Source organism: Gymnodraco acuticeps, unplaced genomic scaffold (genome assembly GCF_902827175.1).
Source record: "Gymnodraco acuticeps unplaced genomic scaffold, fGymAcu1.1, whole genome shotgun sequence".
Taxonomy (NCBI): Eukaryota; Metazoa; Chordata; class Actinopteri; order Perciformes; family Bathydraconidae; genus Gymnodraco; species Gymnodraco acuticeps.
The window spans coordinates 134,421-157,373 of NW_022991258.1; the positions used below are offsets into that span (position 1 = coordinate 134,421).

The window sequence follows — 22,953 nt, forward strand, 5'->3', positions numbered from 1 at the left end:
TTTTCCACAGATCCTTTCGATCCACGCCTCGTGGATTTTCAGTATGTCAAGTTTGGCATTGAGTGCAGTCAGTTTTAGGTCAAAAGCAAGTTTTGTCTTTTCTTTTCTAAACTCCTCCTCTTGGGCTTCCAATGCATGCTTCCTCTTCAATGCAGCCATGCGTTCTTTAAGGACTGCTAAATCAGCTTCAATTTTGATTATTGCAGATGATCTGTATGATAATCTGACTACTTTCTGTGGTCTGGAATTATTGTCCTTTAAACATAACATGTGTGGTGCAATGTCCTTAGGATTTACCTCGTCAGAAGATCCACTTCTGTCCTGTGATGTGGCGTCTTGCATCGTTTTTCTTTGATTGGCGTTATTTAAATATCCAAATATGTTATTTTAATCCACAGGAGAAAACGCTGATGCATGCGCATGCCTGCGCGTCAGAGTGCGTAATCACTGTGTGCACCAAATATTAATCCAGCAGTAGTAGCTATCTATCTATCTTTCTATCGATCTATATATTTTTCTGTCCTTCCATCCATCCATATATCTATCCACTCGTAGGGTCAAGTCATTCTTCAATACGAAAATTATTTTGAAAACGGATTGAACGGATGTGAGTTTGCCTTATGCCAGGTAGCTGCAAATTGGTCTATTCTGTATACCGCCACAAATACGAAAAGCAAAAAGTACATCTTGCTGATAAACAAAATAATGTGCTTTTTCAGAGTGAAGTTCCGTGAGACCGCCACCATGGTACAGTAAAGAAGGTATTGAGTTGGATAATCAACAGACATTCTCTCCCGTCTTCTTCCTCAGTTTCAGTCTGTCAGTCAGAAGAAGGGTAGCGTATATCCAAGTCCTCTCCCTTGGCCACAGGGTTTTACTTAGGGACCATCAATAAATTACTCTTAAAAACACACAAAACCAATGTTATTTTCAATACACCTGTGCAAACTTGCATGAAGGGAAAATGTGGCTACAAAGTATGCTACCACTTCCATGTCATGTGACAAGTGATTCAAAACATATACCAAATAATATTATTAAACTGGACACATTCAGTAAGACACAACTCTTTAATTGGAGTTTAGTATTTCTTCTGTCTTATTTGAATATTATTGAGAACATTTGAAAAAAAGTCTTGAATCTATTAACCCTCCTATTGTCTTGGTTTCCCCCCCCCCCCCTGGTATTCGTGGTCAAATTTGACAGGTCCTGTTTTAACTGCTATTACATTAACACAAAAGCCATTAATCATCACCACATTTCATTTAACACCCTTTCAAACTGTAAATATTGTATCAGACTGGTATACATGAACAACTGCAGTAAATATACAAAGAATAGACACTGAACATGTATTGCGTGTGCCAGGTGTGATCCATGTGTCACACCTGCATGTGTCAAAGTGTGTGTGTGTGTGTGTGTGTGTGTGTGTGTGTGTGTGTGTGTGTGTGTGTGTGTGTGTGTGTGTGTGTGTGTGTGTGTGTGTGTGTGTGTGTGTGTGATAGGTGTGATTCACATGGGGGGATTGGGCACATAAGGGGGGGGACACATCTAGAGTATGTGTGTGTGGGTGGGAGTGTGTGTGTGTGTGTGTGTGTGTGTGTGTGTGTGTGTGTGTGTGTGTGTGTGTGTGTGTGTGTGTGTGTGTGTGTGTGTGTGTGTGTGTGTGTGTGTGTGTGTGTGTGTGTGTGTGTGTGTGTGTGTGTGTGTGTGTGTGTGTGTGTGTTAGGTGTGATTCACATGGGGGGATTGGGCACATAAGGGGGGGGACACATCTAGAGTATGTGTGTGTGGGTGGGTGGATGTTTGTGTGTGTGTTTTATCTGGTCCGGATGGTTACTAATTCCTTTTCTTTATGGCGACCGGGAACACCATGGGTGTTACAAAGTTGACTAAATCATCCAAAATGTAATGAAAGTGGTGATCAGCAAATGTTGTATATGTTCAAATGTCTACTGTGAAGGATATCATAAAGCCTTAATGCAATCAAATCGATGCAAATTGATGAAAGTAGTAAATCGGCCAGATTTGACTGGAAGACAAGAGGGTTAATTGTTGCATGTCCCAGTGTCTCCAAATCAATGCAGCATTGTATTTTTACATTGGCCAAGTAGGACACATCTATGTTTAAGGGTTTAAGGGTTAAAAGTTTTGTTGCATCAAAAACCCTAAGACCTAAGATAAACTGCAGATTTTTCTTCAAAAAATATTAGTTGAAAATAGAAGGTGGACCAATATCCAATACAAGAGATGTGTCCTTTTTATTTTTTTTGTGAGACCCGTTGATCTTAAGTCATTGGGCCAAATTACATTGAAAATAAATGTGCCACAGCAACATTTCCGTAAGAAACGTTCATTTAAATCAAGTATACTGACATAAAAAAGAGGTTTGTCTTTTCTGTCCATTGTAGAAATAATATCTGGTATGGTTTGAGAGTGCCTTACGTAACATAAAAGCTATTTAAATATCACTGAAATAATCTTCCATTGCACATTTTTGTAATATCAATTCATAAATCAGTGATTAATAAAGGTGTGGCCCGAAATAAAATACATTGTACTTTATTAGGCATAATTGTCAATTAAAAATGGTCATGTTATACAGAGTTATTATATGTTTTTTGTCATTCAGTGGGTAATTTGTTGAAGGTCCCTCAGTGAAACACTGGTTAAAATAGTGTATGGGTTAAAAGCGTAGACTGTAGGGTTAAAAGAGGAGTCTCTTAAGTGAGCTGCGTCTTCTACTGCTGACAGTCTGTGCAACTGAGTGAGAGGTCCGGAATAAATGTCTGTCGAAAATAAAAAACTAAAGCTAACCCCACCTTTTCAAAGTCACATTTTAAGGTTGTTGTTTTTAGAGGAGGTCAGAAAAAAACAAGTTCCAGGTAAAAGACGCTCTCCTGTTTTGATATACTTCTTGTAAAAGCAGCTTGCAGATGCATCGGAACATTTAAGCGGTTATCAGCGCCCCCAGCCCTTCCTCTTCTCGGCCTGCTGAAATGCGACGCGTTGGCTGCTTGCGGGAAACAGGTCGATTGAACCACAGCTCAGGAAACATCACTTCACTGCTGCTGCTGCACATTCACTCTGCATTTGTCTTGCCACCGTCACCTCTTTCATTTCGTTTCACACACACGTAGCTAGGCCTGCATAGTTCTGGTTAGGACCTCTATGGTTAGGACGCTATGAAAGCAAGAGGAACGCTTTCTTGACAGAAGCAGTAAAATATTCTGAATGTGACGTAGCCTACACATGTGTTCTTCTATAGCCTAGGGAGGCCTACCTTAATTCTCCCACCTTTATAATACAACGAAATGAAGCATCCATCCCACACATACATGTATGGAAACTAAGTAGTGTTTAGACCTTAGCCCATGCTACAGATTAGACAGAAGGCAAATAACACTGAAAAAACAGGCAAAGCAAAGTCCCCATGTCAGCTGATTTATAGCTTTAAGGCTTCATTCAGTCATTGAATGCAAATAATCTGCAATTACATTTTAGATGTGAGGTCTTTAGGTTTATAATTGATCATTTGACAATAGGGAGACAATGTAAACAACAGGGTGAAAATGCATGGTTGTTTTGGTGTGGGTGTATCAGTCATATGTTCCATTTCAAACAATTAAACCATGCAAAGTGTGGCCTGCAGATGCACCTACACATGTCCTTTGCTGTTAAGCTATTATTTAGCTCTTTGAGACTTTACATTAAGGTCAGAAATCAAATTGAGATGTATGCATTTCTTACAGTATGTCCCTAACACCTTCTAGTCTCATGTCATGATAGAGTAATATGCCTTTCAGCAGTTTGGTGATGTCTATGGTTTGGGATTACTCCTAGTAAACAAGGATGTCCTTCCCTGTCCAAGCATTTAAAAAGATCTGCTCGGTCGAATACATATACTTAAAGCACAGCTGAAAGACAAGTGAGATAAGCCTGTATCTGTGATGACAGCACTCTTATGAACACAATAGTTACACTTACTTATTTAAGTCATGCTCGTCTAGACAAATAGAGAGAAACGATCTAAACACCTTAATAAACAGTCACTTTTAATCAGGGGAGGGGTTGCATTGCTGACACCTCTGATGTATTTGGGTCTACACTCAGCAAAATCCACGCTCATATTTCTGTGTTTAAGATGCCGACAAGCACTATTTTGCGCTGTCAGCGCACATTCAGCTTTTCCCACAGAAATATATTCATGCAGGGTTGCAAACTCTCTGAAGCAGATTTGAATTTTAACTCTCCACATAATCCCTAAACTAATGTGTGAGCAGCTTCCTGAAATAGGGTCACCAACATTTTACTCCATAGACTCCATACAATGCCTTCACATGTAGATGTTAAGTTACAAAGTTATTGAAAGAAAATATGAGACGATAAAGTTATCCATTAAATTAAAGGCCGTTGTTCTTTGTGTCTTTAACAAAGATACAACCGTTATGTATTTTACCAGGAAACAGTATAAAGGCCCTGTTTGGTTTAGTCCCCTTTACCTGACATTAGTATTATAATACGTTTTTTTTAATTTGTGTTATCCATAATATCTAACATTGTGTAGCAGCAGGACATTTAAATGGATTTTATGAATTAAATGATGAATGAAGTGAGTATTTCCTTTCTGGCAGTCAGTGTTTAACCCTTGTGTTTTGTTCAAAAGCTGTTACCGTTCATGGTGTTCGCGGGTCAATTTTGACCCATGATTTATCTCAGTCCAAAACACTCAAAAATAATGACTATCATCCAATATTGTTTTAATTACATCATAACTAACTTATTATGCATTCATAACCGTACAATCCTGTTGTAATTTTATTTTATTGCCCCAGAAAACATTACACCACATATTTAAGTAAAACATGTGATTAAATTCACTCATTATATTTCTATAGTGAAGACGGTGGATCATTACGTTATCTGAATAGACTAATATTATAATTCAATCTCCCCAAAATAAGTTTTACATTATTGTTACAGTGGATGAAGGGGGTGTGGGTGGGGTGTCTAAAGTCAAAGATGAATCTTGATTGGGCCAAATTTGACCCTGAGTCACCAGACCTTCGGACTCGGCTAAAATGGTCAAAATCCGTTTTTTTGTGTTTATATAGCTGTTGTGGAGGATAACATGAAGCCTTGTTCTGTTAAAAAAAACTAGAGCGTAGTTATTATATAATCTTAACTTGAAACGGGTCACGGGAGACCCGAACACAACATAAGGGTTAAGCTTATGCGCCATTTGAAAGGAACTGTCTTTCATGTGAGAGGCATCCTTTAACTAACCATGACCTAATAGTTACTTAACCAGTTCAGTTCAGTAAGGTCTGTGTTGATTAGAAAACAGACGTCATGTGAGCTGCTGCGTTAGTAATACCAAACAATCCTGTGAGTTCTGAACTCAAGGCCAAATATCCCACTGTTTTTAATTATGGAAAGTGTGAGTTTTGTTGGAGCCGACTAAATTGTGCCAAATTCAATAAATTAAGGCCTCATCTATGTAGCCTATACTGTAGCCTACTACTGTATATGGCACTTGCACTGCACAACCTCTTATTGTCAGATGACAATGAGTTTAACTGATAAGAATTGCCATTTGAGGCAATTTCATTCAGTTTCCTTCAGCTGAACTATTCTTGATGTTCTAGTGCGACAAAGGTGCAAAGAGCAGTGTGAATATGTGTAGGCCTATGCCTTAGCAATCCCAGTTCTTGTTTCAATGGTATATTATTTTCAGTAGATTCATGTCACATTCAGTTTAAGTATAGATGCTGAGTCGGCACTGGGATCAAGCTGATTTGAACTCAGGTCTTAAGGGCTTTCTCTGCCACACGCAGGAAATTCACTGACCCACATTGACTTCATTTATGGGGGCACTGGACTGGAGCCTTTCAAAGCATTGAACTGTGTGAAGACAGGAATGCACAATGCAGACATTGAAGGGACACCTTCTGGTGGACGGTGGCCATTGCACTCTGTTGCCATTAATACGACCGTGTCCATTCGAAAAGTCCTCAATTCACCCTGATTATTCAAATAATGAGTACAGATCAGTTGATACACCTTTAACATGTATTTCTGTTGTTTTCGTCACTATCCTCTTTGGTGTTAATTATCCTCCTACATTATCATCTTCAAGGAACGACAATGCTATTTCCTTGAAAGCTCGAAAGGTGTTTCATTATTTAACATTTGCCAGTATAAATCAAATAGACTGACAATGCAACTAAACCTTGGATAAACCTCGTCTGACCGCGGGTTAGGCTCTTGTTACGCCTGCCTGACACATTTTTTGGGGGGTCCTCACTGGGTCCTTTAGGCGCCACAGACAGCCCACTGATTCTCTCCTCTGATTGGTCGCCTACCTTTTCGTTCCCTTGACAAGCAAAATACTAGTACTAGGTAGAGTTTGGACGCAAGAAAAGAAAATAAGTACATAATCTTAAAATGGACACCCCGAAGATTATCGAGGACCGATCCGAAAGATCTGATGGGAAGATTATGAAGATGGAGGTTGACTACAGCTCAACTGTAGATCAGCGTCTCCCCGAATGCGAGAAAATGGCGAAAGTAAGTGTGAAAGAGAACAGCGCCGGCTGAGTCATGGTGCATCAGTGTGTTAGCATTCAAGCTAGCATCGACTGTTTTTCTTTAGAACCACACTGAAACGTATTATAACCTATTTATTGAGCGAACATTGATTACAAAACGTTGATGTATGTTTGAACTTTAACACGTCCAAGTAACAATTTCTTTGTAACAGAGTTTGTAATTGTGCTTGCTAGCATGCTAACGTACCTCATAGGTAGCTAGCTAGTCAGGCAAAAATGCCTATTCTATTTGTCTCTATCAAAATACATACAAAGTATGGGATAACATTCGTCCCAAGTACAACAAGCATGAACTGATGCTAACGTTTGTATTACGTGTTGCAGGAGGGCAAGCTGCAGGAGGCAATTGAGAGTTTGTTGTCACTGGAGAAGCAAACCAGAACGGTACGTGGTTCCTGACAGCAACGTTACATTTCCTTTAATTTCTCTGTGGATGGGATTGATTCATGAATTGACTTTCGGCTATTTCTCAGCTCATTATTAAGCAGAATGATTCACAAAATCTGCCTCATTTTTATGTGAAAACATACAAAAGGAACTAATGTATGTCTTGTTTTGTGTGTATTTAAGTCCTTGTTCTTATATATCTGCTTTCAACTCCTGATCAGGCGTCAGACATGGTGTCCACCTCTAGAATCCTTGTGGCTGTGGTCCAGATGTGTCATGAAGCCAAGGACTGGGATGCCCTGAATGAAAACATCATGTTGCTCACAAAAAGGAGGAGTCAGCTGAAGGGGGTAAGATATTTATTTTTCCCTTAAGCCTCTTTTTATTTTAAAAGTTTTCCAAACATAGTCTTATTAGTCCAAGAAAGTAAATGTTCTTGTGCCACAATCAAGTATTCTTTCCAGCAGCATTACTGACTATTCAAATTACCAAACAATAAATACTGTTTGTCGTCAAGATATCGTTCACACCTTGTACAATAGATGCCGTGTGTAAATAGATTTACACACGGCATCTATTGCACGTCTGTCCGTCCTGGGAGAGGGATCCCTCCTCTGTTGCTCTCCCTGAGGTTTCTCCCATTTTTCCCTTTAAACTGTGGGTTTTCTCTGGAAGTTTTTCCTTGTACGATGTGAGGGTCTAAGGACAGAGGGTGTCGTATTGTCATACTGATATTCTGTACAAACTGTGAAGTCCACTGAGACAAATGTAACATTTATGATATTGGGCTATATACATAAACATTGATTGATTGATTGTACATGCAGCATTATTCTCTTGTTTTTAAGCATTGGATTCTGCTTTTTAAACAATTTCCCCTGAATGACAAATACATGTTTTGGGGAAATACCCATAACCAGAAATTATACATGTTACTGACTTCACAGGATTTCCAACTAACATGATTTACCTAATGCTTTGCAGCCATTGTTTTTCATGCTCTAATGACAACTCGTTTTTGTATTCCTCTTTGTCTTATCAGGCTGTTGCCAAGATGGTGCAAGAATGTTACAAGTACGTGGATACGGTGACCGATCAGCCCATCAAGCTGAGACTTATCGACACACTTCGCACCGTGACTGCCGGCAAGGTCTGTAATGTATAATAGACAAAAATAGAGATGTCACATTAAGTACAACATGTCACATGTGCTAGACGGCAAAGCTAGAAAGTCATAGTTCAAATATGACAGAAGAAAGATTTGTGTTTCTAGTGTACTAGGAATCCTTCTTCAGGGTAAGGACACAATTACATTTTAAAAGGGTGTATGCTATTTGATGCTCTAATTTTAATGGAAAATGTTTATTCTCTCAGGAGTGGATACAAATATATGGGTTACTTTGTGGTGATGACCATTTCACCTGAGACATAAACCCTTTTACCCTCACTAATACACTAAATATGTTCTCCTCACAGATCTACGTAGAGATTGAGCGTGCCAGGCTGACGAAGACCTTGGCAAATATCAAGGAGAAGAACGGAGAGGTCAAAGAGGCAGCAGCCATTCTTCAGGAGCTGCAGGTAAATGACTGATTGCTTTTATTTTCATTATGATGAAAAATCTGTATCATCATTGTGGGATCAAATGGGGACACGTCTATGTTTAAGTGCTTTGAAATCTTTTGATTGTTGGGCATATCTTTTGTCACCATATATAGAGAGAAAATGCACACATGGTAATGGATGTGAAGTTTAAAAAAAATGGTTTTCCCAACTCAGGTCGAGACATATGGCTCTATGGAGAAAAAGGAGAAGGTGGAGTTTATCTTGGAACAGATGAGACTTTGCATCGCTGTGAAGGATTACATTCGCACCCAGATCATCAGCAAGAAGATAAACACCAAATTCTTCCAAGAGGAGGGCAATGAGGTAAGAGAAAGGGACCAGGAATTGAGTGCCAAAATACTGCTGTAGTTTGGTTGAGTTGGCAGCCACTTATGAGGAAAAACATTTGGTGGCAGGCCTGTGTGTTTGTTTTACAACACTCTTTTGGAAGCAGCTGTGATTGACGGGTCTGAGCTGAGAAGGTTGGCGTTTGTGAACTTTGGAATATCTATTCTTTTTTCGAATCAACAACTCAGGAGTCCAAGCTGAAGTATTACGACCTGATGATTCAAGTTGACCAGCACGAGGGCTCCTACCTGTCTATCTGCAAACATTACCGGGCCATCTATGACACCCCCTGCATCTTGGCGGACAGCAGCAAGTGGCAACAGGTACACAGACTTTCCTTTTGAGGCCACACTTTCATATATCAAAGTATTGAACATATACATTTAGCTATTTTCAATGACGATCTTGACATAGTTGACATTATATCTGTTTCAAAACTGTTGACTCACTTTGGATGCTGTTAAAACGGTAATGAATGCATTTTTTCTTTCAGGCCCTAAAGAGTGTGGTGCTCTACGTGATTCTTGCTCCTTACGACAACGAGCAGTCAGACCTTGTGCACAGAATCAGTGAGGACAAGAAGTTGGAAGAAATCCCTAAATACAAGTAAGACATAATATATTATTCACCATTCCACAGACCCAATGTGATTTTGGGCAAAGTCGAGTACTTTTTTGAATCGAGAGCATTTTTGCTACGATGAATGGGTTGAGGTGGATCCCAGGAGGAAGACAAACATCTTTCAAAAGGGAAGGCTATCTGAATCAGCAATCGACTGTACAACATGACAACGTACATAATGTGAACATATTACATTTAACGCGTATTTCAATTACTTTGACTGTCTTTGCAATTGTGACATGATTTGAAATATCAGTCAATTATCATTTCTGTAACATTATTCACATTGAAGATTATATATTAGAACCGGGTTTTGTTTAAAAGGTTCTGCACCAAACAAGGATATTTTAATTAGTCTGTAAAATATCGTGTGTAATCCTGGACTTCACTTCAGCACCACAATATTCTTTTCAAATTGATATTTTCACACATTTAGCCTTCTTCTAATATTCCAGCAATGTGGGTATTGCACTAGTCCATATTGCGATTTCAATACATTTAGATCATTGTGCAGTCCCACACAGCACATGTAGAGAGACAACCGTTGCCTAACTGTTCAGTTAATGTGTTTGGGTTTGTTATGACCGGCCCGTTGGCCACAACAGAAAAACCAGGAGAGACGCTCAAAGTTTCCAATAATCTCTGCACTTTATTCGGCAACACCAAAAACAGCAGCGGGTGGACGAAGGGAAAGGATCACGGTGAGTCCCTCCGCAGCAGGCTTGGAGAGAGACATGACGGGCTGTGACTCCGGGCAGCTGGGCTTAAGTAGCACCTCCGGCCAGGTGTCCCCGATCACGCTGATTGGCCTCTTCAGCTCCACCCCATCGCAGGACCTGCAACATTCACACACACACTCACAGGCTCTGGGGCCGTCACAGGGTTTTACAAAACGTATTAGATGTTTAAGTACAGTTGTTATAGGGCCATCACTCTACAGCTGGTGGTAAAATCACGGGGAATGTTCAATATTTTCCTCCTCTATTCACAGGGACCTTCTGAAACAGTTCACCACGATGGAGCTGATGCGCTGGGCTGCCCTGGTGGAGGATTATGGGAAGGAGCTGAGAGAGGGCTCACCTGACAGCCCCGCCACAGACGTCTTCTCTACTTCAGAAGAGGGGGAGAAACGGTGGAAAGATCTGAAGAACAGAGTTGTGGAGCATGTAAGTCCCCCAGTCAAGTGTAGGCCTTTCTAATTTGGAACTGATGCATACATCTTTAGGTGGGTTTGATGATAATATGTTGGTGCTCGGAGACATCTAATTCAATATATTTTCTAAGAGCTCCTTTACTGCCTTGATGTCAAAAACTAGGCTGGCAGCCAGGAACATTCAAACTAAAATTGGTCACATAGAAGCATCTTATCGTGACAAATATTGGTAATGAAAGCTGCAATAGACGTTATAAAACTGTCACTTTGAGTTTGGCTCGGATAAATGGGATAGGATGAGAGTAAGTAATATGAATGTCCTCTTAAACACTGACAGTCAAAGTAGAACTGTCTGATTAAAACCTCCAAAGATTAAAGGTATTGATATTAAATGACATTTTTCTTTTTACACGTCCTTCATATAATGGGGTTTGGGGGTTTTCAAACTCAAAATTCGATTGATTATTTAAATGGTTGTGAATCAAATGATATGTAGTCAAATGAATAGAGAACCATTGAAGTGTAATGCAAGCAAATGGGGAAAGTAATGGGTGTCATATAAAAGCTTAACTGGTAGACTTTTATGTACACTAATAAAGCATACCTGTATTTGATTGGCAATGGATGTTTTTATTCATTAATATATTTGTTATCGTGTTGATGTGACATAAAAGGACCTTTTAAAAAAATATATATATATATATCATTATATAACTAGAATATGATATTCTGCTGCATACATGTTTATTAATGTCATTCTCCTTTTACCACAGAATATCAGAATAATGGCCAAATATTACACCAGAATCACAATGAAGAGGATGGCTGGACTCCTCGACCTCTCTATTGACGTAAGCAACAGTTAGACTGAGACATTTCATTCAAAAGGACTTGCAGTTTGTAGGTTTCTTTTGGGTAAAATTAAGTTGTAGTGCAGTTATGGATCAGATAATTCAAAGATTAAAAAAACACGAGTCCAGAGGCCTGTACGACGAAGCCGGATTTTCGCTTGGCGAGCTAACTTCAGGGGAAACTTGGGGTTTCCGGTCCTACGACGCTGGTTCTCTTTTTAGCGGGCTAGATCTCCATGGTAACTTGTGCTGAGCGGCTAACCTGGGGGCCTGTACTACGAATCAAGATGTTCGTTTAGCAAGCTAACTTCAGGGATTTCCGGTCCTACGAAGCTGGTTCACTTTTTAGTGGGCTAGATAACTTATGCTGAGCGGCTAGCCTGCTCCGGAGCAGGATAGGTTCCAGGATAAGAGATCAACTCCGTGAAAGCACCACGCCTGCTGACCAATCAGAGCTCAGTGTGCGGAGGAAATACAGTTTAAACTGCCGTTGCAGGAAAGACGGCCGGCCAAAATCACCGACTGTGTGAACATTAATAGAATATCACCTCCCATCTTCAGAGCAATACGACTATTATAACATTAGCGTTAAGAAAGCTTACTTAAATATCTGCCATAACATAAGTAACCGGATCAAAGTAACATTACGTTGCCTACAGTCCGCGGCACTGTGAGTGTCCCATTATCATTCATATCACATCATAATGTATCATATATCTCCTTATCTGAGTCAGCTGAGCCGTATCTGGCCGTGCAACACTCACAGTGTCACATAGGCCTACTGTGTGCAGAAGTATTATTTTAAGCAACACATTAAGTTGACGAAACACTCGAGACAAATGTAATTAAAGTCAAATCATGTTTTAGACGGGGCAGTGATACCATAAACCTATTAATGTACACATTCAAACGCTTTTTATTTAACCAGCTGTATTCACCTTGCAGGTGCAGCTATGTGGCTTTTATCCTGGATAAAGTGTTTAAGTCATGGATGTTTAAAGTTTAACTTCTTCATATGTCTAATATTATAGTTCACTTTTCATTCAGGAAGTATGACGCTGCGCTGTCAGTGCGCTTCTTCATGTTTGTGATTGGTCAACTGGCGCTAACCCCGCCCCTTTTGTGAACGCGCACCTAACTAGATAGGACACGGCTGGCTCGAGTCCACTTGATAACCCGCGTCGTAGGACCGCTCAGCGAGAGCGCGTATGTTTTGGATTAGGCCAACCGGCTAACTCAAACATATCCAGGTTATGTTGAACCGGCTTCGTCGCACAGGCCTCAGGTTGAGAATGTTCGCATTGTAAAAAGACTAACAGGATGCCTGTCTGCTCTCATATTTCATCAGGAATCCGAAGAGTTCCTCTCCAGCCTAGTTGTAAACAAGACCATCTATGCCAAGGTGGACCGGCTGGCAGGCATCATCAACTTCCAGAGGCCCAAAGACCCCAACGACCTGCTCAACGACTGGTCGCACAAACTCAACTCTCTCATGTCCCTTGTCAACAAGACCACGCATCTTATTGCCAAGGAGGAGATGATCCACAACCTGCAGTGAAACAACAACGTAGTGCATTATTCTATGTTTTGGTTCATATTTGTTTCTGTTTCTTTTCCTTCTGTGGGAATGTTTTTTGAATATACAGTATATTGGGGGACAGTAATCGCAGCGCTTTTACAATGTCATATAATTGGATAAACATCTGTAGCACATGCACAGCATCCAGACTTTGTTAATTTTTTTTACTATCAAGTAAAACATTGACAATAAATACATGAGCACCTCGCTTTACATCCCCTGGCAGTGTCTGGATCTCTAAATATACTTGCCTTTATAAACAGTAGATTACAATGTATTACTGTGTGATATAAATATGGCTGTAATCTCTAAAAATGTAAACAATAAACTCCTCACATTTGGTTAACAGTTGTATGAAGGTTTTATACAGTATTTAACCAAACTAGTGTACACTATAATATGACAAGGTTCTCATCACTGCAAGACATCACCCATGTGTAGGCTGTGTTAAGGTTTGTCAAAGTACAACGCAAATGCAGTATTATTGTGAAACTTTTGACAATATGCTGTTTTATCCCTTAGTTTACATGCTATGAAGTCATGTAAAACAAGAGGGGTAAAGAAGTGTCCCTTTTAGTGTTATTCAAGACACCTGGCATGGTGAATCAAGATTGATGAAGTTCAGTCAAGATTTTTGTAGGTTTTTATTGGGGGGGAAAAGATTTCTACTTCTATGCGACCACTGCATTTTACCAACGTGAAGGGTCCCGTTATGTGAAGTAATTGTCAAACTTGGCAAAGTAAACTATTGTCTTTTTGAAAAAATCATTTTCAGTTAAGTCGAATGTCCTCTATTTGATAACTGGACAACAGTCAAAATACTTTACTGGTGAAATAATCCAACCTATGAATCTTTTGCCCCTTATTCTGATGTTGTACTCTTTCTTTTTTCTCCATCAACTTAGAAATGCCCCTGCTATCAACATCAAGTTTAAACAAAGGTGGAGCACCAATAAATGAGTTCACAGCTAAGCTATTCTACACTTGTTTATTGTCTTGTAATGTTGGTGTAATGGATCGTAGCTCAGCCATGCCAGTAACTTGGGTATAAAGGAGCGCCCAGTGTAATTTCCTTTATTACAGTGTCTATAACTGGTCTAAATCTAGATGCTCATCAAAATGAGAGCCACTGTTCATTCATTCAAGCCTTTATTTACCCAGGTGTATCCCTTGAGATCGTTGATCTATTTTTCAAGGGAGACCTGCTCAAGTAGGTTCCACATGAAACAAAAACAAAACAACAGAACAAGAAAAAGGACATCATACAGCATCATTACAGGGATTACAATGTACAATAACTATCCACATGAACAGGTACCAACAGCATCCGATTGTGTAGCATCCAACCAAGTTTAAAAACATTTAGTGGCACCAGATTGCTCAATTTCTATTTCATTTGCAGACTATTCCAAGACAGAGGAGCTGCACATCTAAAAGCTGTCTTCCCTAAGACAGTCCTAGCAGTTGGCACATGTAATAAAACCACAGCATGCGATCTCAGACAGTAGCCACTTACAATTCACCATGAGATCAGGGAGCAGATGTAGGATGGAAGTTTCCCTAACATGGCTTTGTATATAAAAATGTACCAGTGACTGAGCCTCCGTACAGTTAGCGAAGGCAAACCAGTACAGTGATGGGTTAATGCTTTACAGTTTGTCACAAATCTCAGTGCGCTGTGATACGCAGCATCTAACTTGATCAGGCAATTGGCAGGTGCATTCATATAAATCAAATCACCATAGTCCAGCACAGGTAAAAAGGTCACAGTGACTAGCCTTTTCCTGGCCTCAAGCGAGAAACAGGACTTGTTCCTGTAAAAGAAACCGAGCCTAACCCTCAGCTTTTTAAGCAGGTTATTGACATGAAGTTTAAAAGTGAGACAGTCATCAAGCCAGATACCCAGGTATTTGTTACAGGTAACCACTTAAAGTTTCATTCCTTGCGTAGTTACAATATCTAAAACAGGCTCTGGTGTCTTTTTAGCTTTTGAAAAGAGCATTACTGCAGAGCACACTGTGTTGCTCTTCACTTTCTCGATGGACATTTTATGCATAAAATCTCAAATTTGATATATGATTTGCTTTTCACAGCTGTGATTGCACACCTTTGTAAGGAACAAAACCCGCTAAACAATAATAACAACTTTGTTTACAATAGACACAATGCACATATTGACCAAGACAAATATGTAGTATGACAACTCTTTCCCAATTCTGTTACAATTTATTTTCTGGCTTTATAAACTTTTTGGGAAATTATGAACTGAGCCTGCAGCCTACATCTTAAGTGTTTTTGGACACTTCTATACACATGCCGTACAGGCTAGGATTATGCTAAATCAATTATCATTGTTTCATTGACAATAAGATGTAGCCTACTTGTAGCATTTGTTCCAGGATTAATGTTCTCTTCTTTTGCTCTTACTATTAAGTTAGATATTATTAGGATATTTAGTTTTTTTAAATTGCATGGAGCTATATCTACAGTGTCAGCCTGATCATCTTTGGATGGATAAAAATAGCAGTCAATATCCGGTGTAGTTGTTGTGCATGTTTTGAATCAGAAACAAAACCAATGTTTGGCCCCATAGGTATATGTGCAACATTTCACACACATTCGGGCCTTTTAAAGAAATAAACCGGTCATCAGGTACAAATTAAGTGGTATTTTATGACCCCAGCTATAATGAATATGGATAATTCTACAATGTAGGCCTAATATTTAAATTCTATATCTTTCATAAATGTATTGGATTGGAATAGGTGTATATAAACCATGACACTAAGTATATATATTTTAAATTAATACAACAAAAACATTTTAGACAAAAGTATTTTGGAAGGAATATCCCTGCCACCAGAGGCCACACACACACATACACACACGCCAGTCCTCTCAACCTTCAGATCAGTACATCCCACTATGCTTTGCGATGGTCTGACAAGTGGATCCAAGATGGCGTAGAAAGTAAAGCTAGGTAAGTGTTGACTTCCCATTTTCAGCCCTTTCAGTTGTCTTTTTCATCGCAAAGCCTCTGTCACGAATCCCCTCCACAAATCATTATGATAATGAAGAACGCTTTGAGTTCATGCAAGGATAAGAACACGATGTCACATCAATGATATGCGCCTAAACACCGTGGCAAAATTACAGGCCCGAACCCGTTTTGTTTCGGCCAAGCTAGCTAGCTAACACCAGCTAGCTTGCTAACATTAACAAACCAGCCAGCTATTCTTGTTGTGAGCTTGCCAGTTCGGTGCCAAGAAAGGTCGTGTTTTGGCTAGCAAGCTAACTGTTAGCAACGCATACTCTGGTTTGTGGCAATGCTGTTTACTCTGTGCAAACGCGAACGGCAAGTTAACCAACATTTCAGGGGACATTTTTTTCAGGGCTTTGTAACGCTGCCGTCATCGGTCTGACTTGCAACAGTCATGACAAGTTCAGTAGACAAACACCAGCTACAAATCTACCGATTGAAACAAGTCATTTCCAACGTGTGTGTTCATTAACGTATGCTCTATTGATATCTACTAAATGGACTTTGAGAAATGTGCAAGACTTATAGCCGTGTTTTCTACACGTTGCTGCAAACGATACTCTCGAGCCAAATAACGTTATGTCCGGATAAAAACAATCCCTTTTGGTTTTACAACTATCTTCATCAATAAACGTAGCTTTATATTTCACTTTACTGCAGTCGAAGCTGTAGGTTTTGTAGTAGGATGTCCAAGCTGGACATTAAAAACAAAGCAGGTGTCGACCCACTCTATCCCGCCAAACTATTTGTTGTTGCCCCTACGAAGTTGCTGGCTTGCGAGCACCAACATTAGGTAACATCTATTCTTACTGTTACAAATAGAAGTGTAAAATGTTGCATATGTTTTTAAATAACCTCTCTTAATTAGAGAAGTTACTGCGTTAAGATCAGTACTATGTTTGGTTTCATCTTTGACCCTATTTTCCATTTCCCCAGCAACTGACTGTCTGCTAGCTCAAGCAACTTTCAACCCTTATTTTCCTTACCCCAACGATTGCATACTAGATTCTGGTGATTATATGTTGTTCCTCGGTTGTAAAATAGTAATATTATAGTATGTCTTGGTTGTCACTCTGGCAATAATGCCAAGACATGATTGCCCTTTCATTTGGTGCATATGTTTCAGCAATGGTATTACTATTTAACATGTAGAATGTAAACACACTTCCCATAATGCATCTCTCTTGTGGGAGCAGGGGCCTGACCAGTGTTTCTTGTTTAAGATTCTCCAGAGAAGCTCTGTGTGTTTTTGCAGTATGGGTGCTGCAACACTATTCGTTGTAATTGGCCAGTGGCTTTGTAATGCCATACAACCTATGCATAACACATCAACATATAGCACCATATAAGCTTAGTATGCACAAACTCGTGTAGTGTCTTTCTGAAGAGATGGAGATTTGTGTGCAGTAACATTGTATTTGAGGAAAAAATAATATTGCATGTGGTGCAATCTTTAGTTTTTGTACCTATTGTTAGCCTAAGTGGTAATTTGTTGTAAAACAAAATGCAGCTGATGCATGTTTGTGTCCTGCATGCAGCCAACACATTGGCTAAAGAATGTATCTGTATGTTATGGCCAGAGGCACTGCCTGTTGGGCTAAGTCAGCTGCTACAAGCATAGTTGCCTGTTGCTCAGTATTCAAAACCTAACTATATGAAACACTTACTGCTATTTATTGCAACACTACGCTTTAGTGGCAGAAGTACTCAGTGTTTGCATTTGGTTTGGCATGTACAATTCCCACAATGGGCCATCTGGTTGTTGATGTTTTCTGCTTTAACATACAGTAGCTGTCTGCTGCCTATTAAAGAACTAGCTGTCACAAATATACCCACAATTACTGAGCCACACATTCACATGAAAATCAGTTTCTTTTGAGCCAGTCACAATTCAAAGCTGATTTTAACACTGAGGGACAGGATGGAAATTCAGCCTCAGCTAACTGTTCTGGAATTTTAATTTGAACCCAAAGTTGGTTTTGCAAAACATCACAGAAATAAAGCTTTTGTGGCCACACTTTATGATTCAATGTTTTATTTCTCCCAGCCTGAGGTACACTGAAATGCCAATGGTGAAACCAGTAGGGTGCAAATGAAACCAAAAGTTACTAAGCCATTGGCCAAGGTTGAGCATTTGATGCCCTGATGTTCCCCAGCAGGTCATTCTGTACCGTCCTTATCCAGATGTGTGCTTGTCAGTGTGACGAGGGCACACTGCCTCTTGTAATCTCAGTGAGAGGTTCACATTATCACGCTGTGGCCCTGGCCTGCTGCTTTTATGTTGACTGTTTCGGCATTGAAGAAATGTTGCTGGTGCCATCGAGACTCATGACGGGCATTCTAAAGTAAATTGCAATAAAAGCTTTATCTTGCAATAACTACAAAGACAACGCGCACTTTAATTACGCTGTATGTTTATTTGTTAAATAATCAGTAACAGGTACTCCTGTAACAAAATGAAGATCACAGAAGATGCAGTCCGGAGGATGCGGCTGATCCAACATGGCTGTTCTTTGCACTGCATACATTGATTATCAACAATTGTTGTGTTTGACTATCTGCTAAACTGAGAATATGTGTCTAATATCTTTAGCTAATCCTTTACATATCCTGTCTTTGCTCTTTTTTGTTTGTTTTGACAGTAATTGACTTTAAATGCCTTACATGACCAAGTGAGGGTACCCACGCGTCGAATGCATAACACTTGGTAGGCATTTTAAGAAGAAAGCGATAAACAAATCCTCCCACTCATGAAGGTAATATACACACTCTTGTGTGGATCCACAATTTAAATACGAATTGAAGCCAGTCTAATTCATAAGTTGAGATTCAATGTATTTACCTGTTTGCATTATGTTCCTAAATATGCTAGTCTCTCCGGTGCATGTGAGCATGATGAATTCTCTACACCAGACATCTTCAACGTTTATCAGGCATGTATAACGACTGTTTAAAAATGTATGAAATTTGGTTGCATATTAAACGGCACCTACTTGTAGGGCGACCTAAAGTACAGACATGCATTTTTATGATGCTAATAAACCTGAGTTAATTATTATTTTGCATTGGTTATTTAGCTCCTATGATTTTAAGTGTGTATACAAATAGACTTTTGTTTTTTGCAAATAATGTTTAGTTCATGATGCTGTTGTCTATTTTAAGACATATTTAAATTAAAAACAACAATTATCAAACAGTAACTTTGAGGACCCTAGGGTTAGAGGCTGCCTAGAGTACATGCTCTGAATTACAGTCCACAATAGAGATGCAGTATATTGCATGCATTCCACATATTCTGTGTTAACCATTTGCCCCTGTGGCTATGAAGTGTTACAATGCACCCATTTCCTTCTGCATACTGTCCGGCACATCCTACTAGTCTTAATAAAGGCTTCACATGATACATTATTATAATGCACTAAGTCTATGCAGTCAGATGACACCAAACCGTTGGCTTTGGTGATGGAGATGATAACAAAAAAATGTCCCAACAAATGCTTGAGGCTTCACTGCTTTCCCATCTGGTTGCAGATGTATTTGAATGTACACAGTGTTAGCAAAGGGTTTGAATATATGGAATGTAAGAGCTGCTCTGGGAGCCTCATCCTCTCTTCCTGTTGATTTATGAAACAGATGAACCACATGAGGATATGACTCTTGGTGGAAAAAAAGTACTCTTTCTCAGAGCGCAAAAAGATTTCTTCAAATAACTTGTTTTATACAACCACCAGTTTAAAACCCATATACATTTAAATTACAATGATAAAAGAAAGATTGACACTTTCCTGACATAATGAAAGATTCTTATCCCAAAACATAGCATAGCGTTTGGTTTTAGATGTGTTGTGTGTCTTTCATTTAATGTCCTCCAGATTATAATAAAGTAACTTGTGACCTTTCAATATCAATTATATTTATGAGATTATAATGCAATTATATCAAGATTATAAGTGTACTTTACTGACTTGCATTGCATGTGGATTTAAAGATGATTCTCCAGATCCATGGTCCTGACATACTTCATATAGGGGTGTACACATTTCCTTTCATCATTGAAGATTGATTGAACATTAAATCAATGTGAACATGAACATTTAAAAGCATCCTTTGCACTTTCTTTCTATATCTCTGATCTCCCGTCCTATCAACATGTCCCTCATCCTCAGCTGGATGAATGTGGACATTTAAGTTATTATAAGATCATTTCCTGTAAATTCCACCTTGAGGAACTAAGTGTTCTAATAAGTATGACACACAATGGGACTCGAGGCCTCCAAATATTATTTACATTATATTACGTTTCAGTCAGATGCAAGAATAAGGACAGAAACTTTGTCTTACATGTTAAGTATGTATGGGAAGTGTTCCAACAACATGTGTGTTTGTGGGGAGTTTTATATTTCATATTTGATAACGTGATATGTATGCACTTACAAACATTCACAATAGTTATCTGACCTATTTGCATGTCCACTCTTGCACGTGTGCCAGTGAGCATGCTTGAGGTCATTACAAATGAACTGTAAAAGAAACACTGCCAAATGCCATGGAGGGAAAAGAAAAGCATTTTTGAAGAATCAAATGTTTTGGGTCTACGATTTACAAACTTTTGATACACTTGAAATGAAGCCAAAGTGAATAGTTTCCCAGAAAGGAAGTTAGTTTAGTTTCTTCGTCCGGTACAGCAATCATTTAAACAATCTCTAACCCAGTGTTACACTACAACATTGAAGATGATAAGCACCCCATCCTTCACCTTAAATAGCTTCCAGCCAAATGTTGTCAGCCAAATATACACAGATGAGGTTGTTTTCTCTAATCATCCCGGCTCCAGAAAATATGTTCTTATTATTCTGCATATTTTTTTTTTGGATTGCAGAAGTTTAGTCCCTGAGTCATGGCGGACAGGAGAGCGGAGAAGTCATGTGAAGAAGCAAGCAGATCGTTAGCAAGGCGGGAGTACGAGGCGGCAGTCAGCCACAGCACGGACGCCCTGGTGGTCCTTGCACCCCAAGCACCACCTTTGGGTGCCCCTGTCCCACAGAGCCCTACATCGCTAGTGGCTGCCACCGGACCCCTGCGCAGCCGGGCCCTGCTCTTCCGAATTGCTGCCTTCTTGCAGCTGGTAAGAACAGTGGCTTCCAATACATGCTTTAGTCTTAAGTGATCACCGGTTTCCTTCCTCCTATGTCGTTTTGTGGCCCTGAAATACCAATCTTTAGTCGTTACCTTCCATTTCAGCCAAATAATAACATTTTCTCCTTTCCCTAAAATTGAATCATCACACTCTAATGGCAGTGTACTTCTAATGACTTGGTACAATATCATCAAGAGAAAGAAATGACAACAATAAACCATACTTTCTTCCTCCATGAGGCTGTTATGTTATCTTCCCGAGCACTAACATGTAGTTACTTAAGCCCTAAGATTATGGAAACTACTTAAGTCTATAATGATAGTGTGAGGGACTCCGCTGTGAGGCAAAGATAGCCATTCTTGGAGCTTATGTGAAGCTCTGACCCTGCATCACAATATTCCCATTTGTTAAACTTTTATTTCTCCTTCTGCCAACAGAAAAATTATGATGAAGCAGATGAAGACTGCAAACATGGTAAGTGGCAATTCAGATTGGAACCATCTGCTGATACTGAACAGTTTAAAAACAAGTTGTTTTCTACCTAGTGGCAGACAAAGTGTGTGTATGTCTTCCAGTGGGAAGCCTCCAACATGCCTTAGTGTCAGCGTAGCAGGAAACATTTTACATTTTGACTTATTTCTTTGCAGAATCTAAGCTGTTCATGTAATTGCTTGATTACTTCAATGTTTCAGAGAACAGACCTAAGCTAATGTAATGAATGAACTCTCCCTACCTGTTCCCTGTGTATTCTTCCTCCTGTCATAGTTCTGGCAGAAGAGGTGGCCAGGGGAGACGGTTCGCTACAGGCCAGCTTGCGCTCCATGCTGTTGGATGGCAGCCTGCAGGAGGTGGCCAGCATCCTCTCCAAAGCCTTGTATGGAGAGCCAATGGTATGATTGATGGACAATGTACACAATATGTGCATACAGTCGGTCTACCCATTGACTGTAATTCACATAAAGCTACAAATGTTATGCCTGTTGAGGTCATACATTCCTCACCCTTCTGAAGGACAGATCTGGATAATGCTTCCTTAAAGCATTTAATACGGTAGTGGAGGAATGTCATTAATCACGTATTTTTTTCTCCAAGCTGGCTACATTTAATGGGATGCTTTTTGACAGAAAATAGTATATATATCCAATAGAGTGCTGCAGTGATGACGTATCTTTGTAGACCGACCCGGAAGTAAGCTGCGCAAGGGTTCCCTCGACAAAAAAGCAATGGGATTTCTCCATAGGATTTTGGAATATTGTAAAGAATAAGATCCGTGGAAAACAAACCTGTTTGATAAATGCACGTTTTGTTCAGCCGGATAATCTCCACGTCTACCCTCCTTTTATCATTTTCTAATCATAAATCTAATCGCCAGAAGCAAAATGCTAACGTTATGCTATAAAGGAACTACAGCCGAGTACAGCAGGGTTGCAAGACTTCAACGTCACGCCAACTTAAGGTACAGATTCAAAATTGTACAAGTTGATGCATTTGTTTTAACAGTTTGCAAGAGCGCAGGTACTTGCTTTCAAGCAGAACAGGGGCAAACAAACTTAGCGGGAGTGTTTACGTGTTCGGCGTAATGACGTACAACGTCCTATTCAGCCACTTGTTAACAACCATC

At 39.6% G+C, this 22,953-nt stretch overlaps 2 protein-coding genes across 5 annotated transcripts in view; both read left to right on the forward strand.

The window, feature by feature from the left end:
- The first annotated feature begins 6,287 nt into the window (after positions 1–6,287).
- On the forward strand, positions 6,288–13,501 carry psmd12 (proteasome 26S subunit, non-ATPase 12). The gene is made up of 11 exons (XM_034239771.1): positions 6,288–6,570; positions 6,936–6,995; positions 7,220–7,348; positions 8,041–8,148; positions 8,475–8,579; positions 8,778–8,927; positions 9,140–9,274; positions 9,445–9,557; positions 10,564–10,738; positions 11,499–11,576; positions 12,925–13,501. The coding sequence occupies exons 1-11, from the start codon at positions 6,448–6,450 to the stop codon at positions 13,132–13,134; spliced, it is 1,386 nt and encodes a 461-aa protein (XP_034095662.1). The 5' UTR covers positions 6,288–6,447; the 3' UTR covers positions 13,135–13,501.
- Positions 13,502–16,028: 2,527 nt separating this feature from the next.
- Positions 16,029–22,953, forward strand: part of helz (helicase with zinc finger) — a 58,158-nt gene continuing 51,233 nt past the window's right edge. For 2 of the 4 annotated variants that reach the window (XR_004571473.1, XM_034239748.1), the window contains exons 1-6: positions 16,029–16,135; positions 18,838–18,951; positions 19,068–19,128; positions 21,075–21,320; positions 21,770–21,806; positions 22,098–22,222. Coding sequence is in view for 3 of the 4 variants with exons in the window: in XM_034239748.1 (XP_034095639.1) it covers positions 21,093–21,320; positions 21,770–21,806; positions 22,098–22,222 (390 nt within the window). In the remaining variant the exon portion in view is untranslated. The remainder of the gene's footprint in view (positions 16,136–18,837; positions 18,952–19,067; positions 19,129–21,074; positions 21,321–21,769; positions 21,807–22,097; positions 22,223–22,953) is intronic. The other 2 variants (XM_034239749.1, XM_034239750.1) reach the window with 2 other exon arrangements.

Excerpts from the sequence above, each read along its gene's own strand:
- psmd12 (XM_034239771.1), top strand. The coding sequence starts at position 6,448 with ATGGACACCCCGAAGATTATCGAGGACCGATCCGAAAGATCTGATGGG. Across the intron at positions 8,149-8,474 it reads GCACCGTGACTGCCGGCAAG|ATCTACGTAGAGATTGAGCG; the intron begins GTCTGTAATGTA and ends TTCTCCTCACAG. Across the intron at positions 8,580-8,777 it reads CCATTCTTCAGGAGCTGCAG|GTCGAGACATATGGCTCTAT; the intron begins GTAAATGACTGA and ends TTCCCAACTCAG.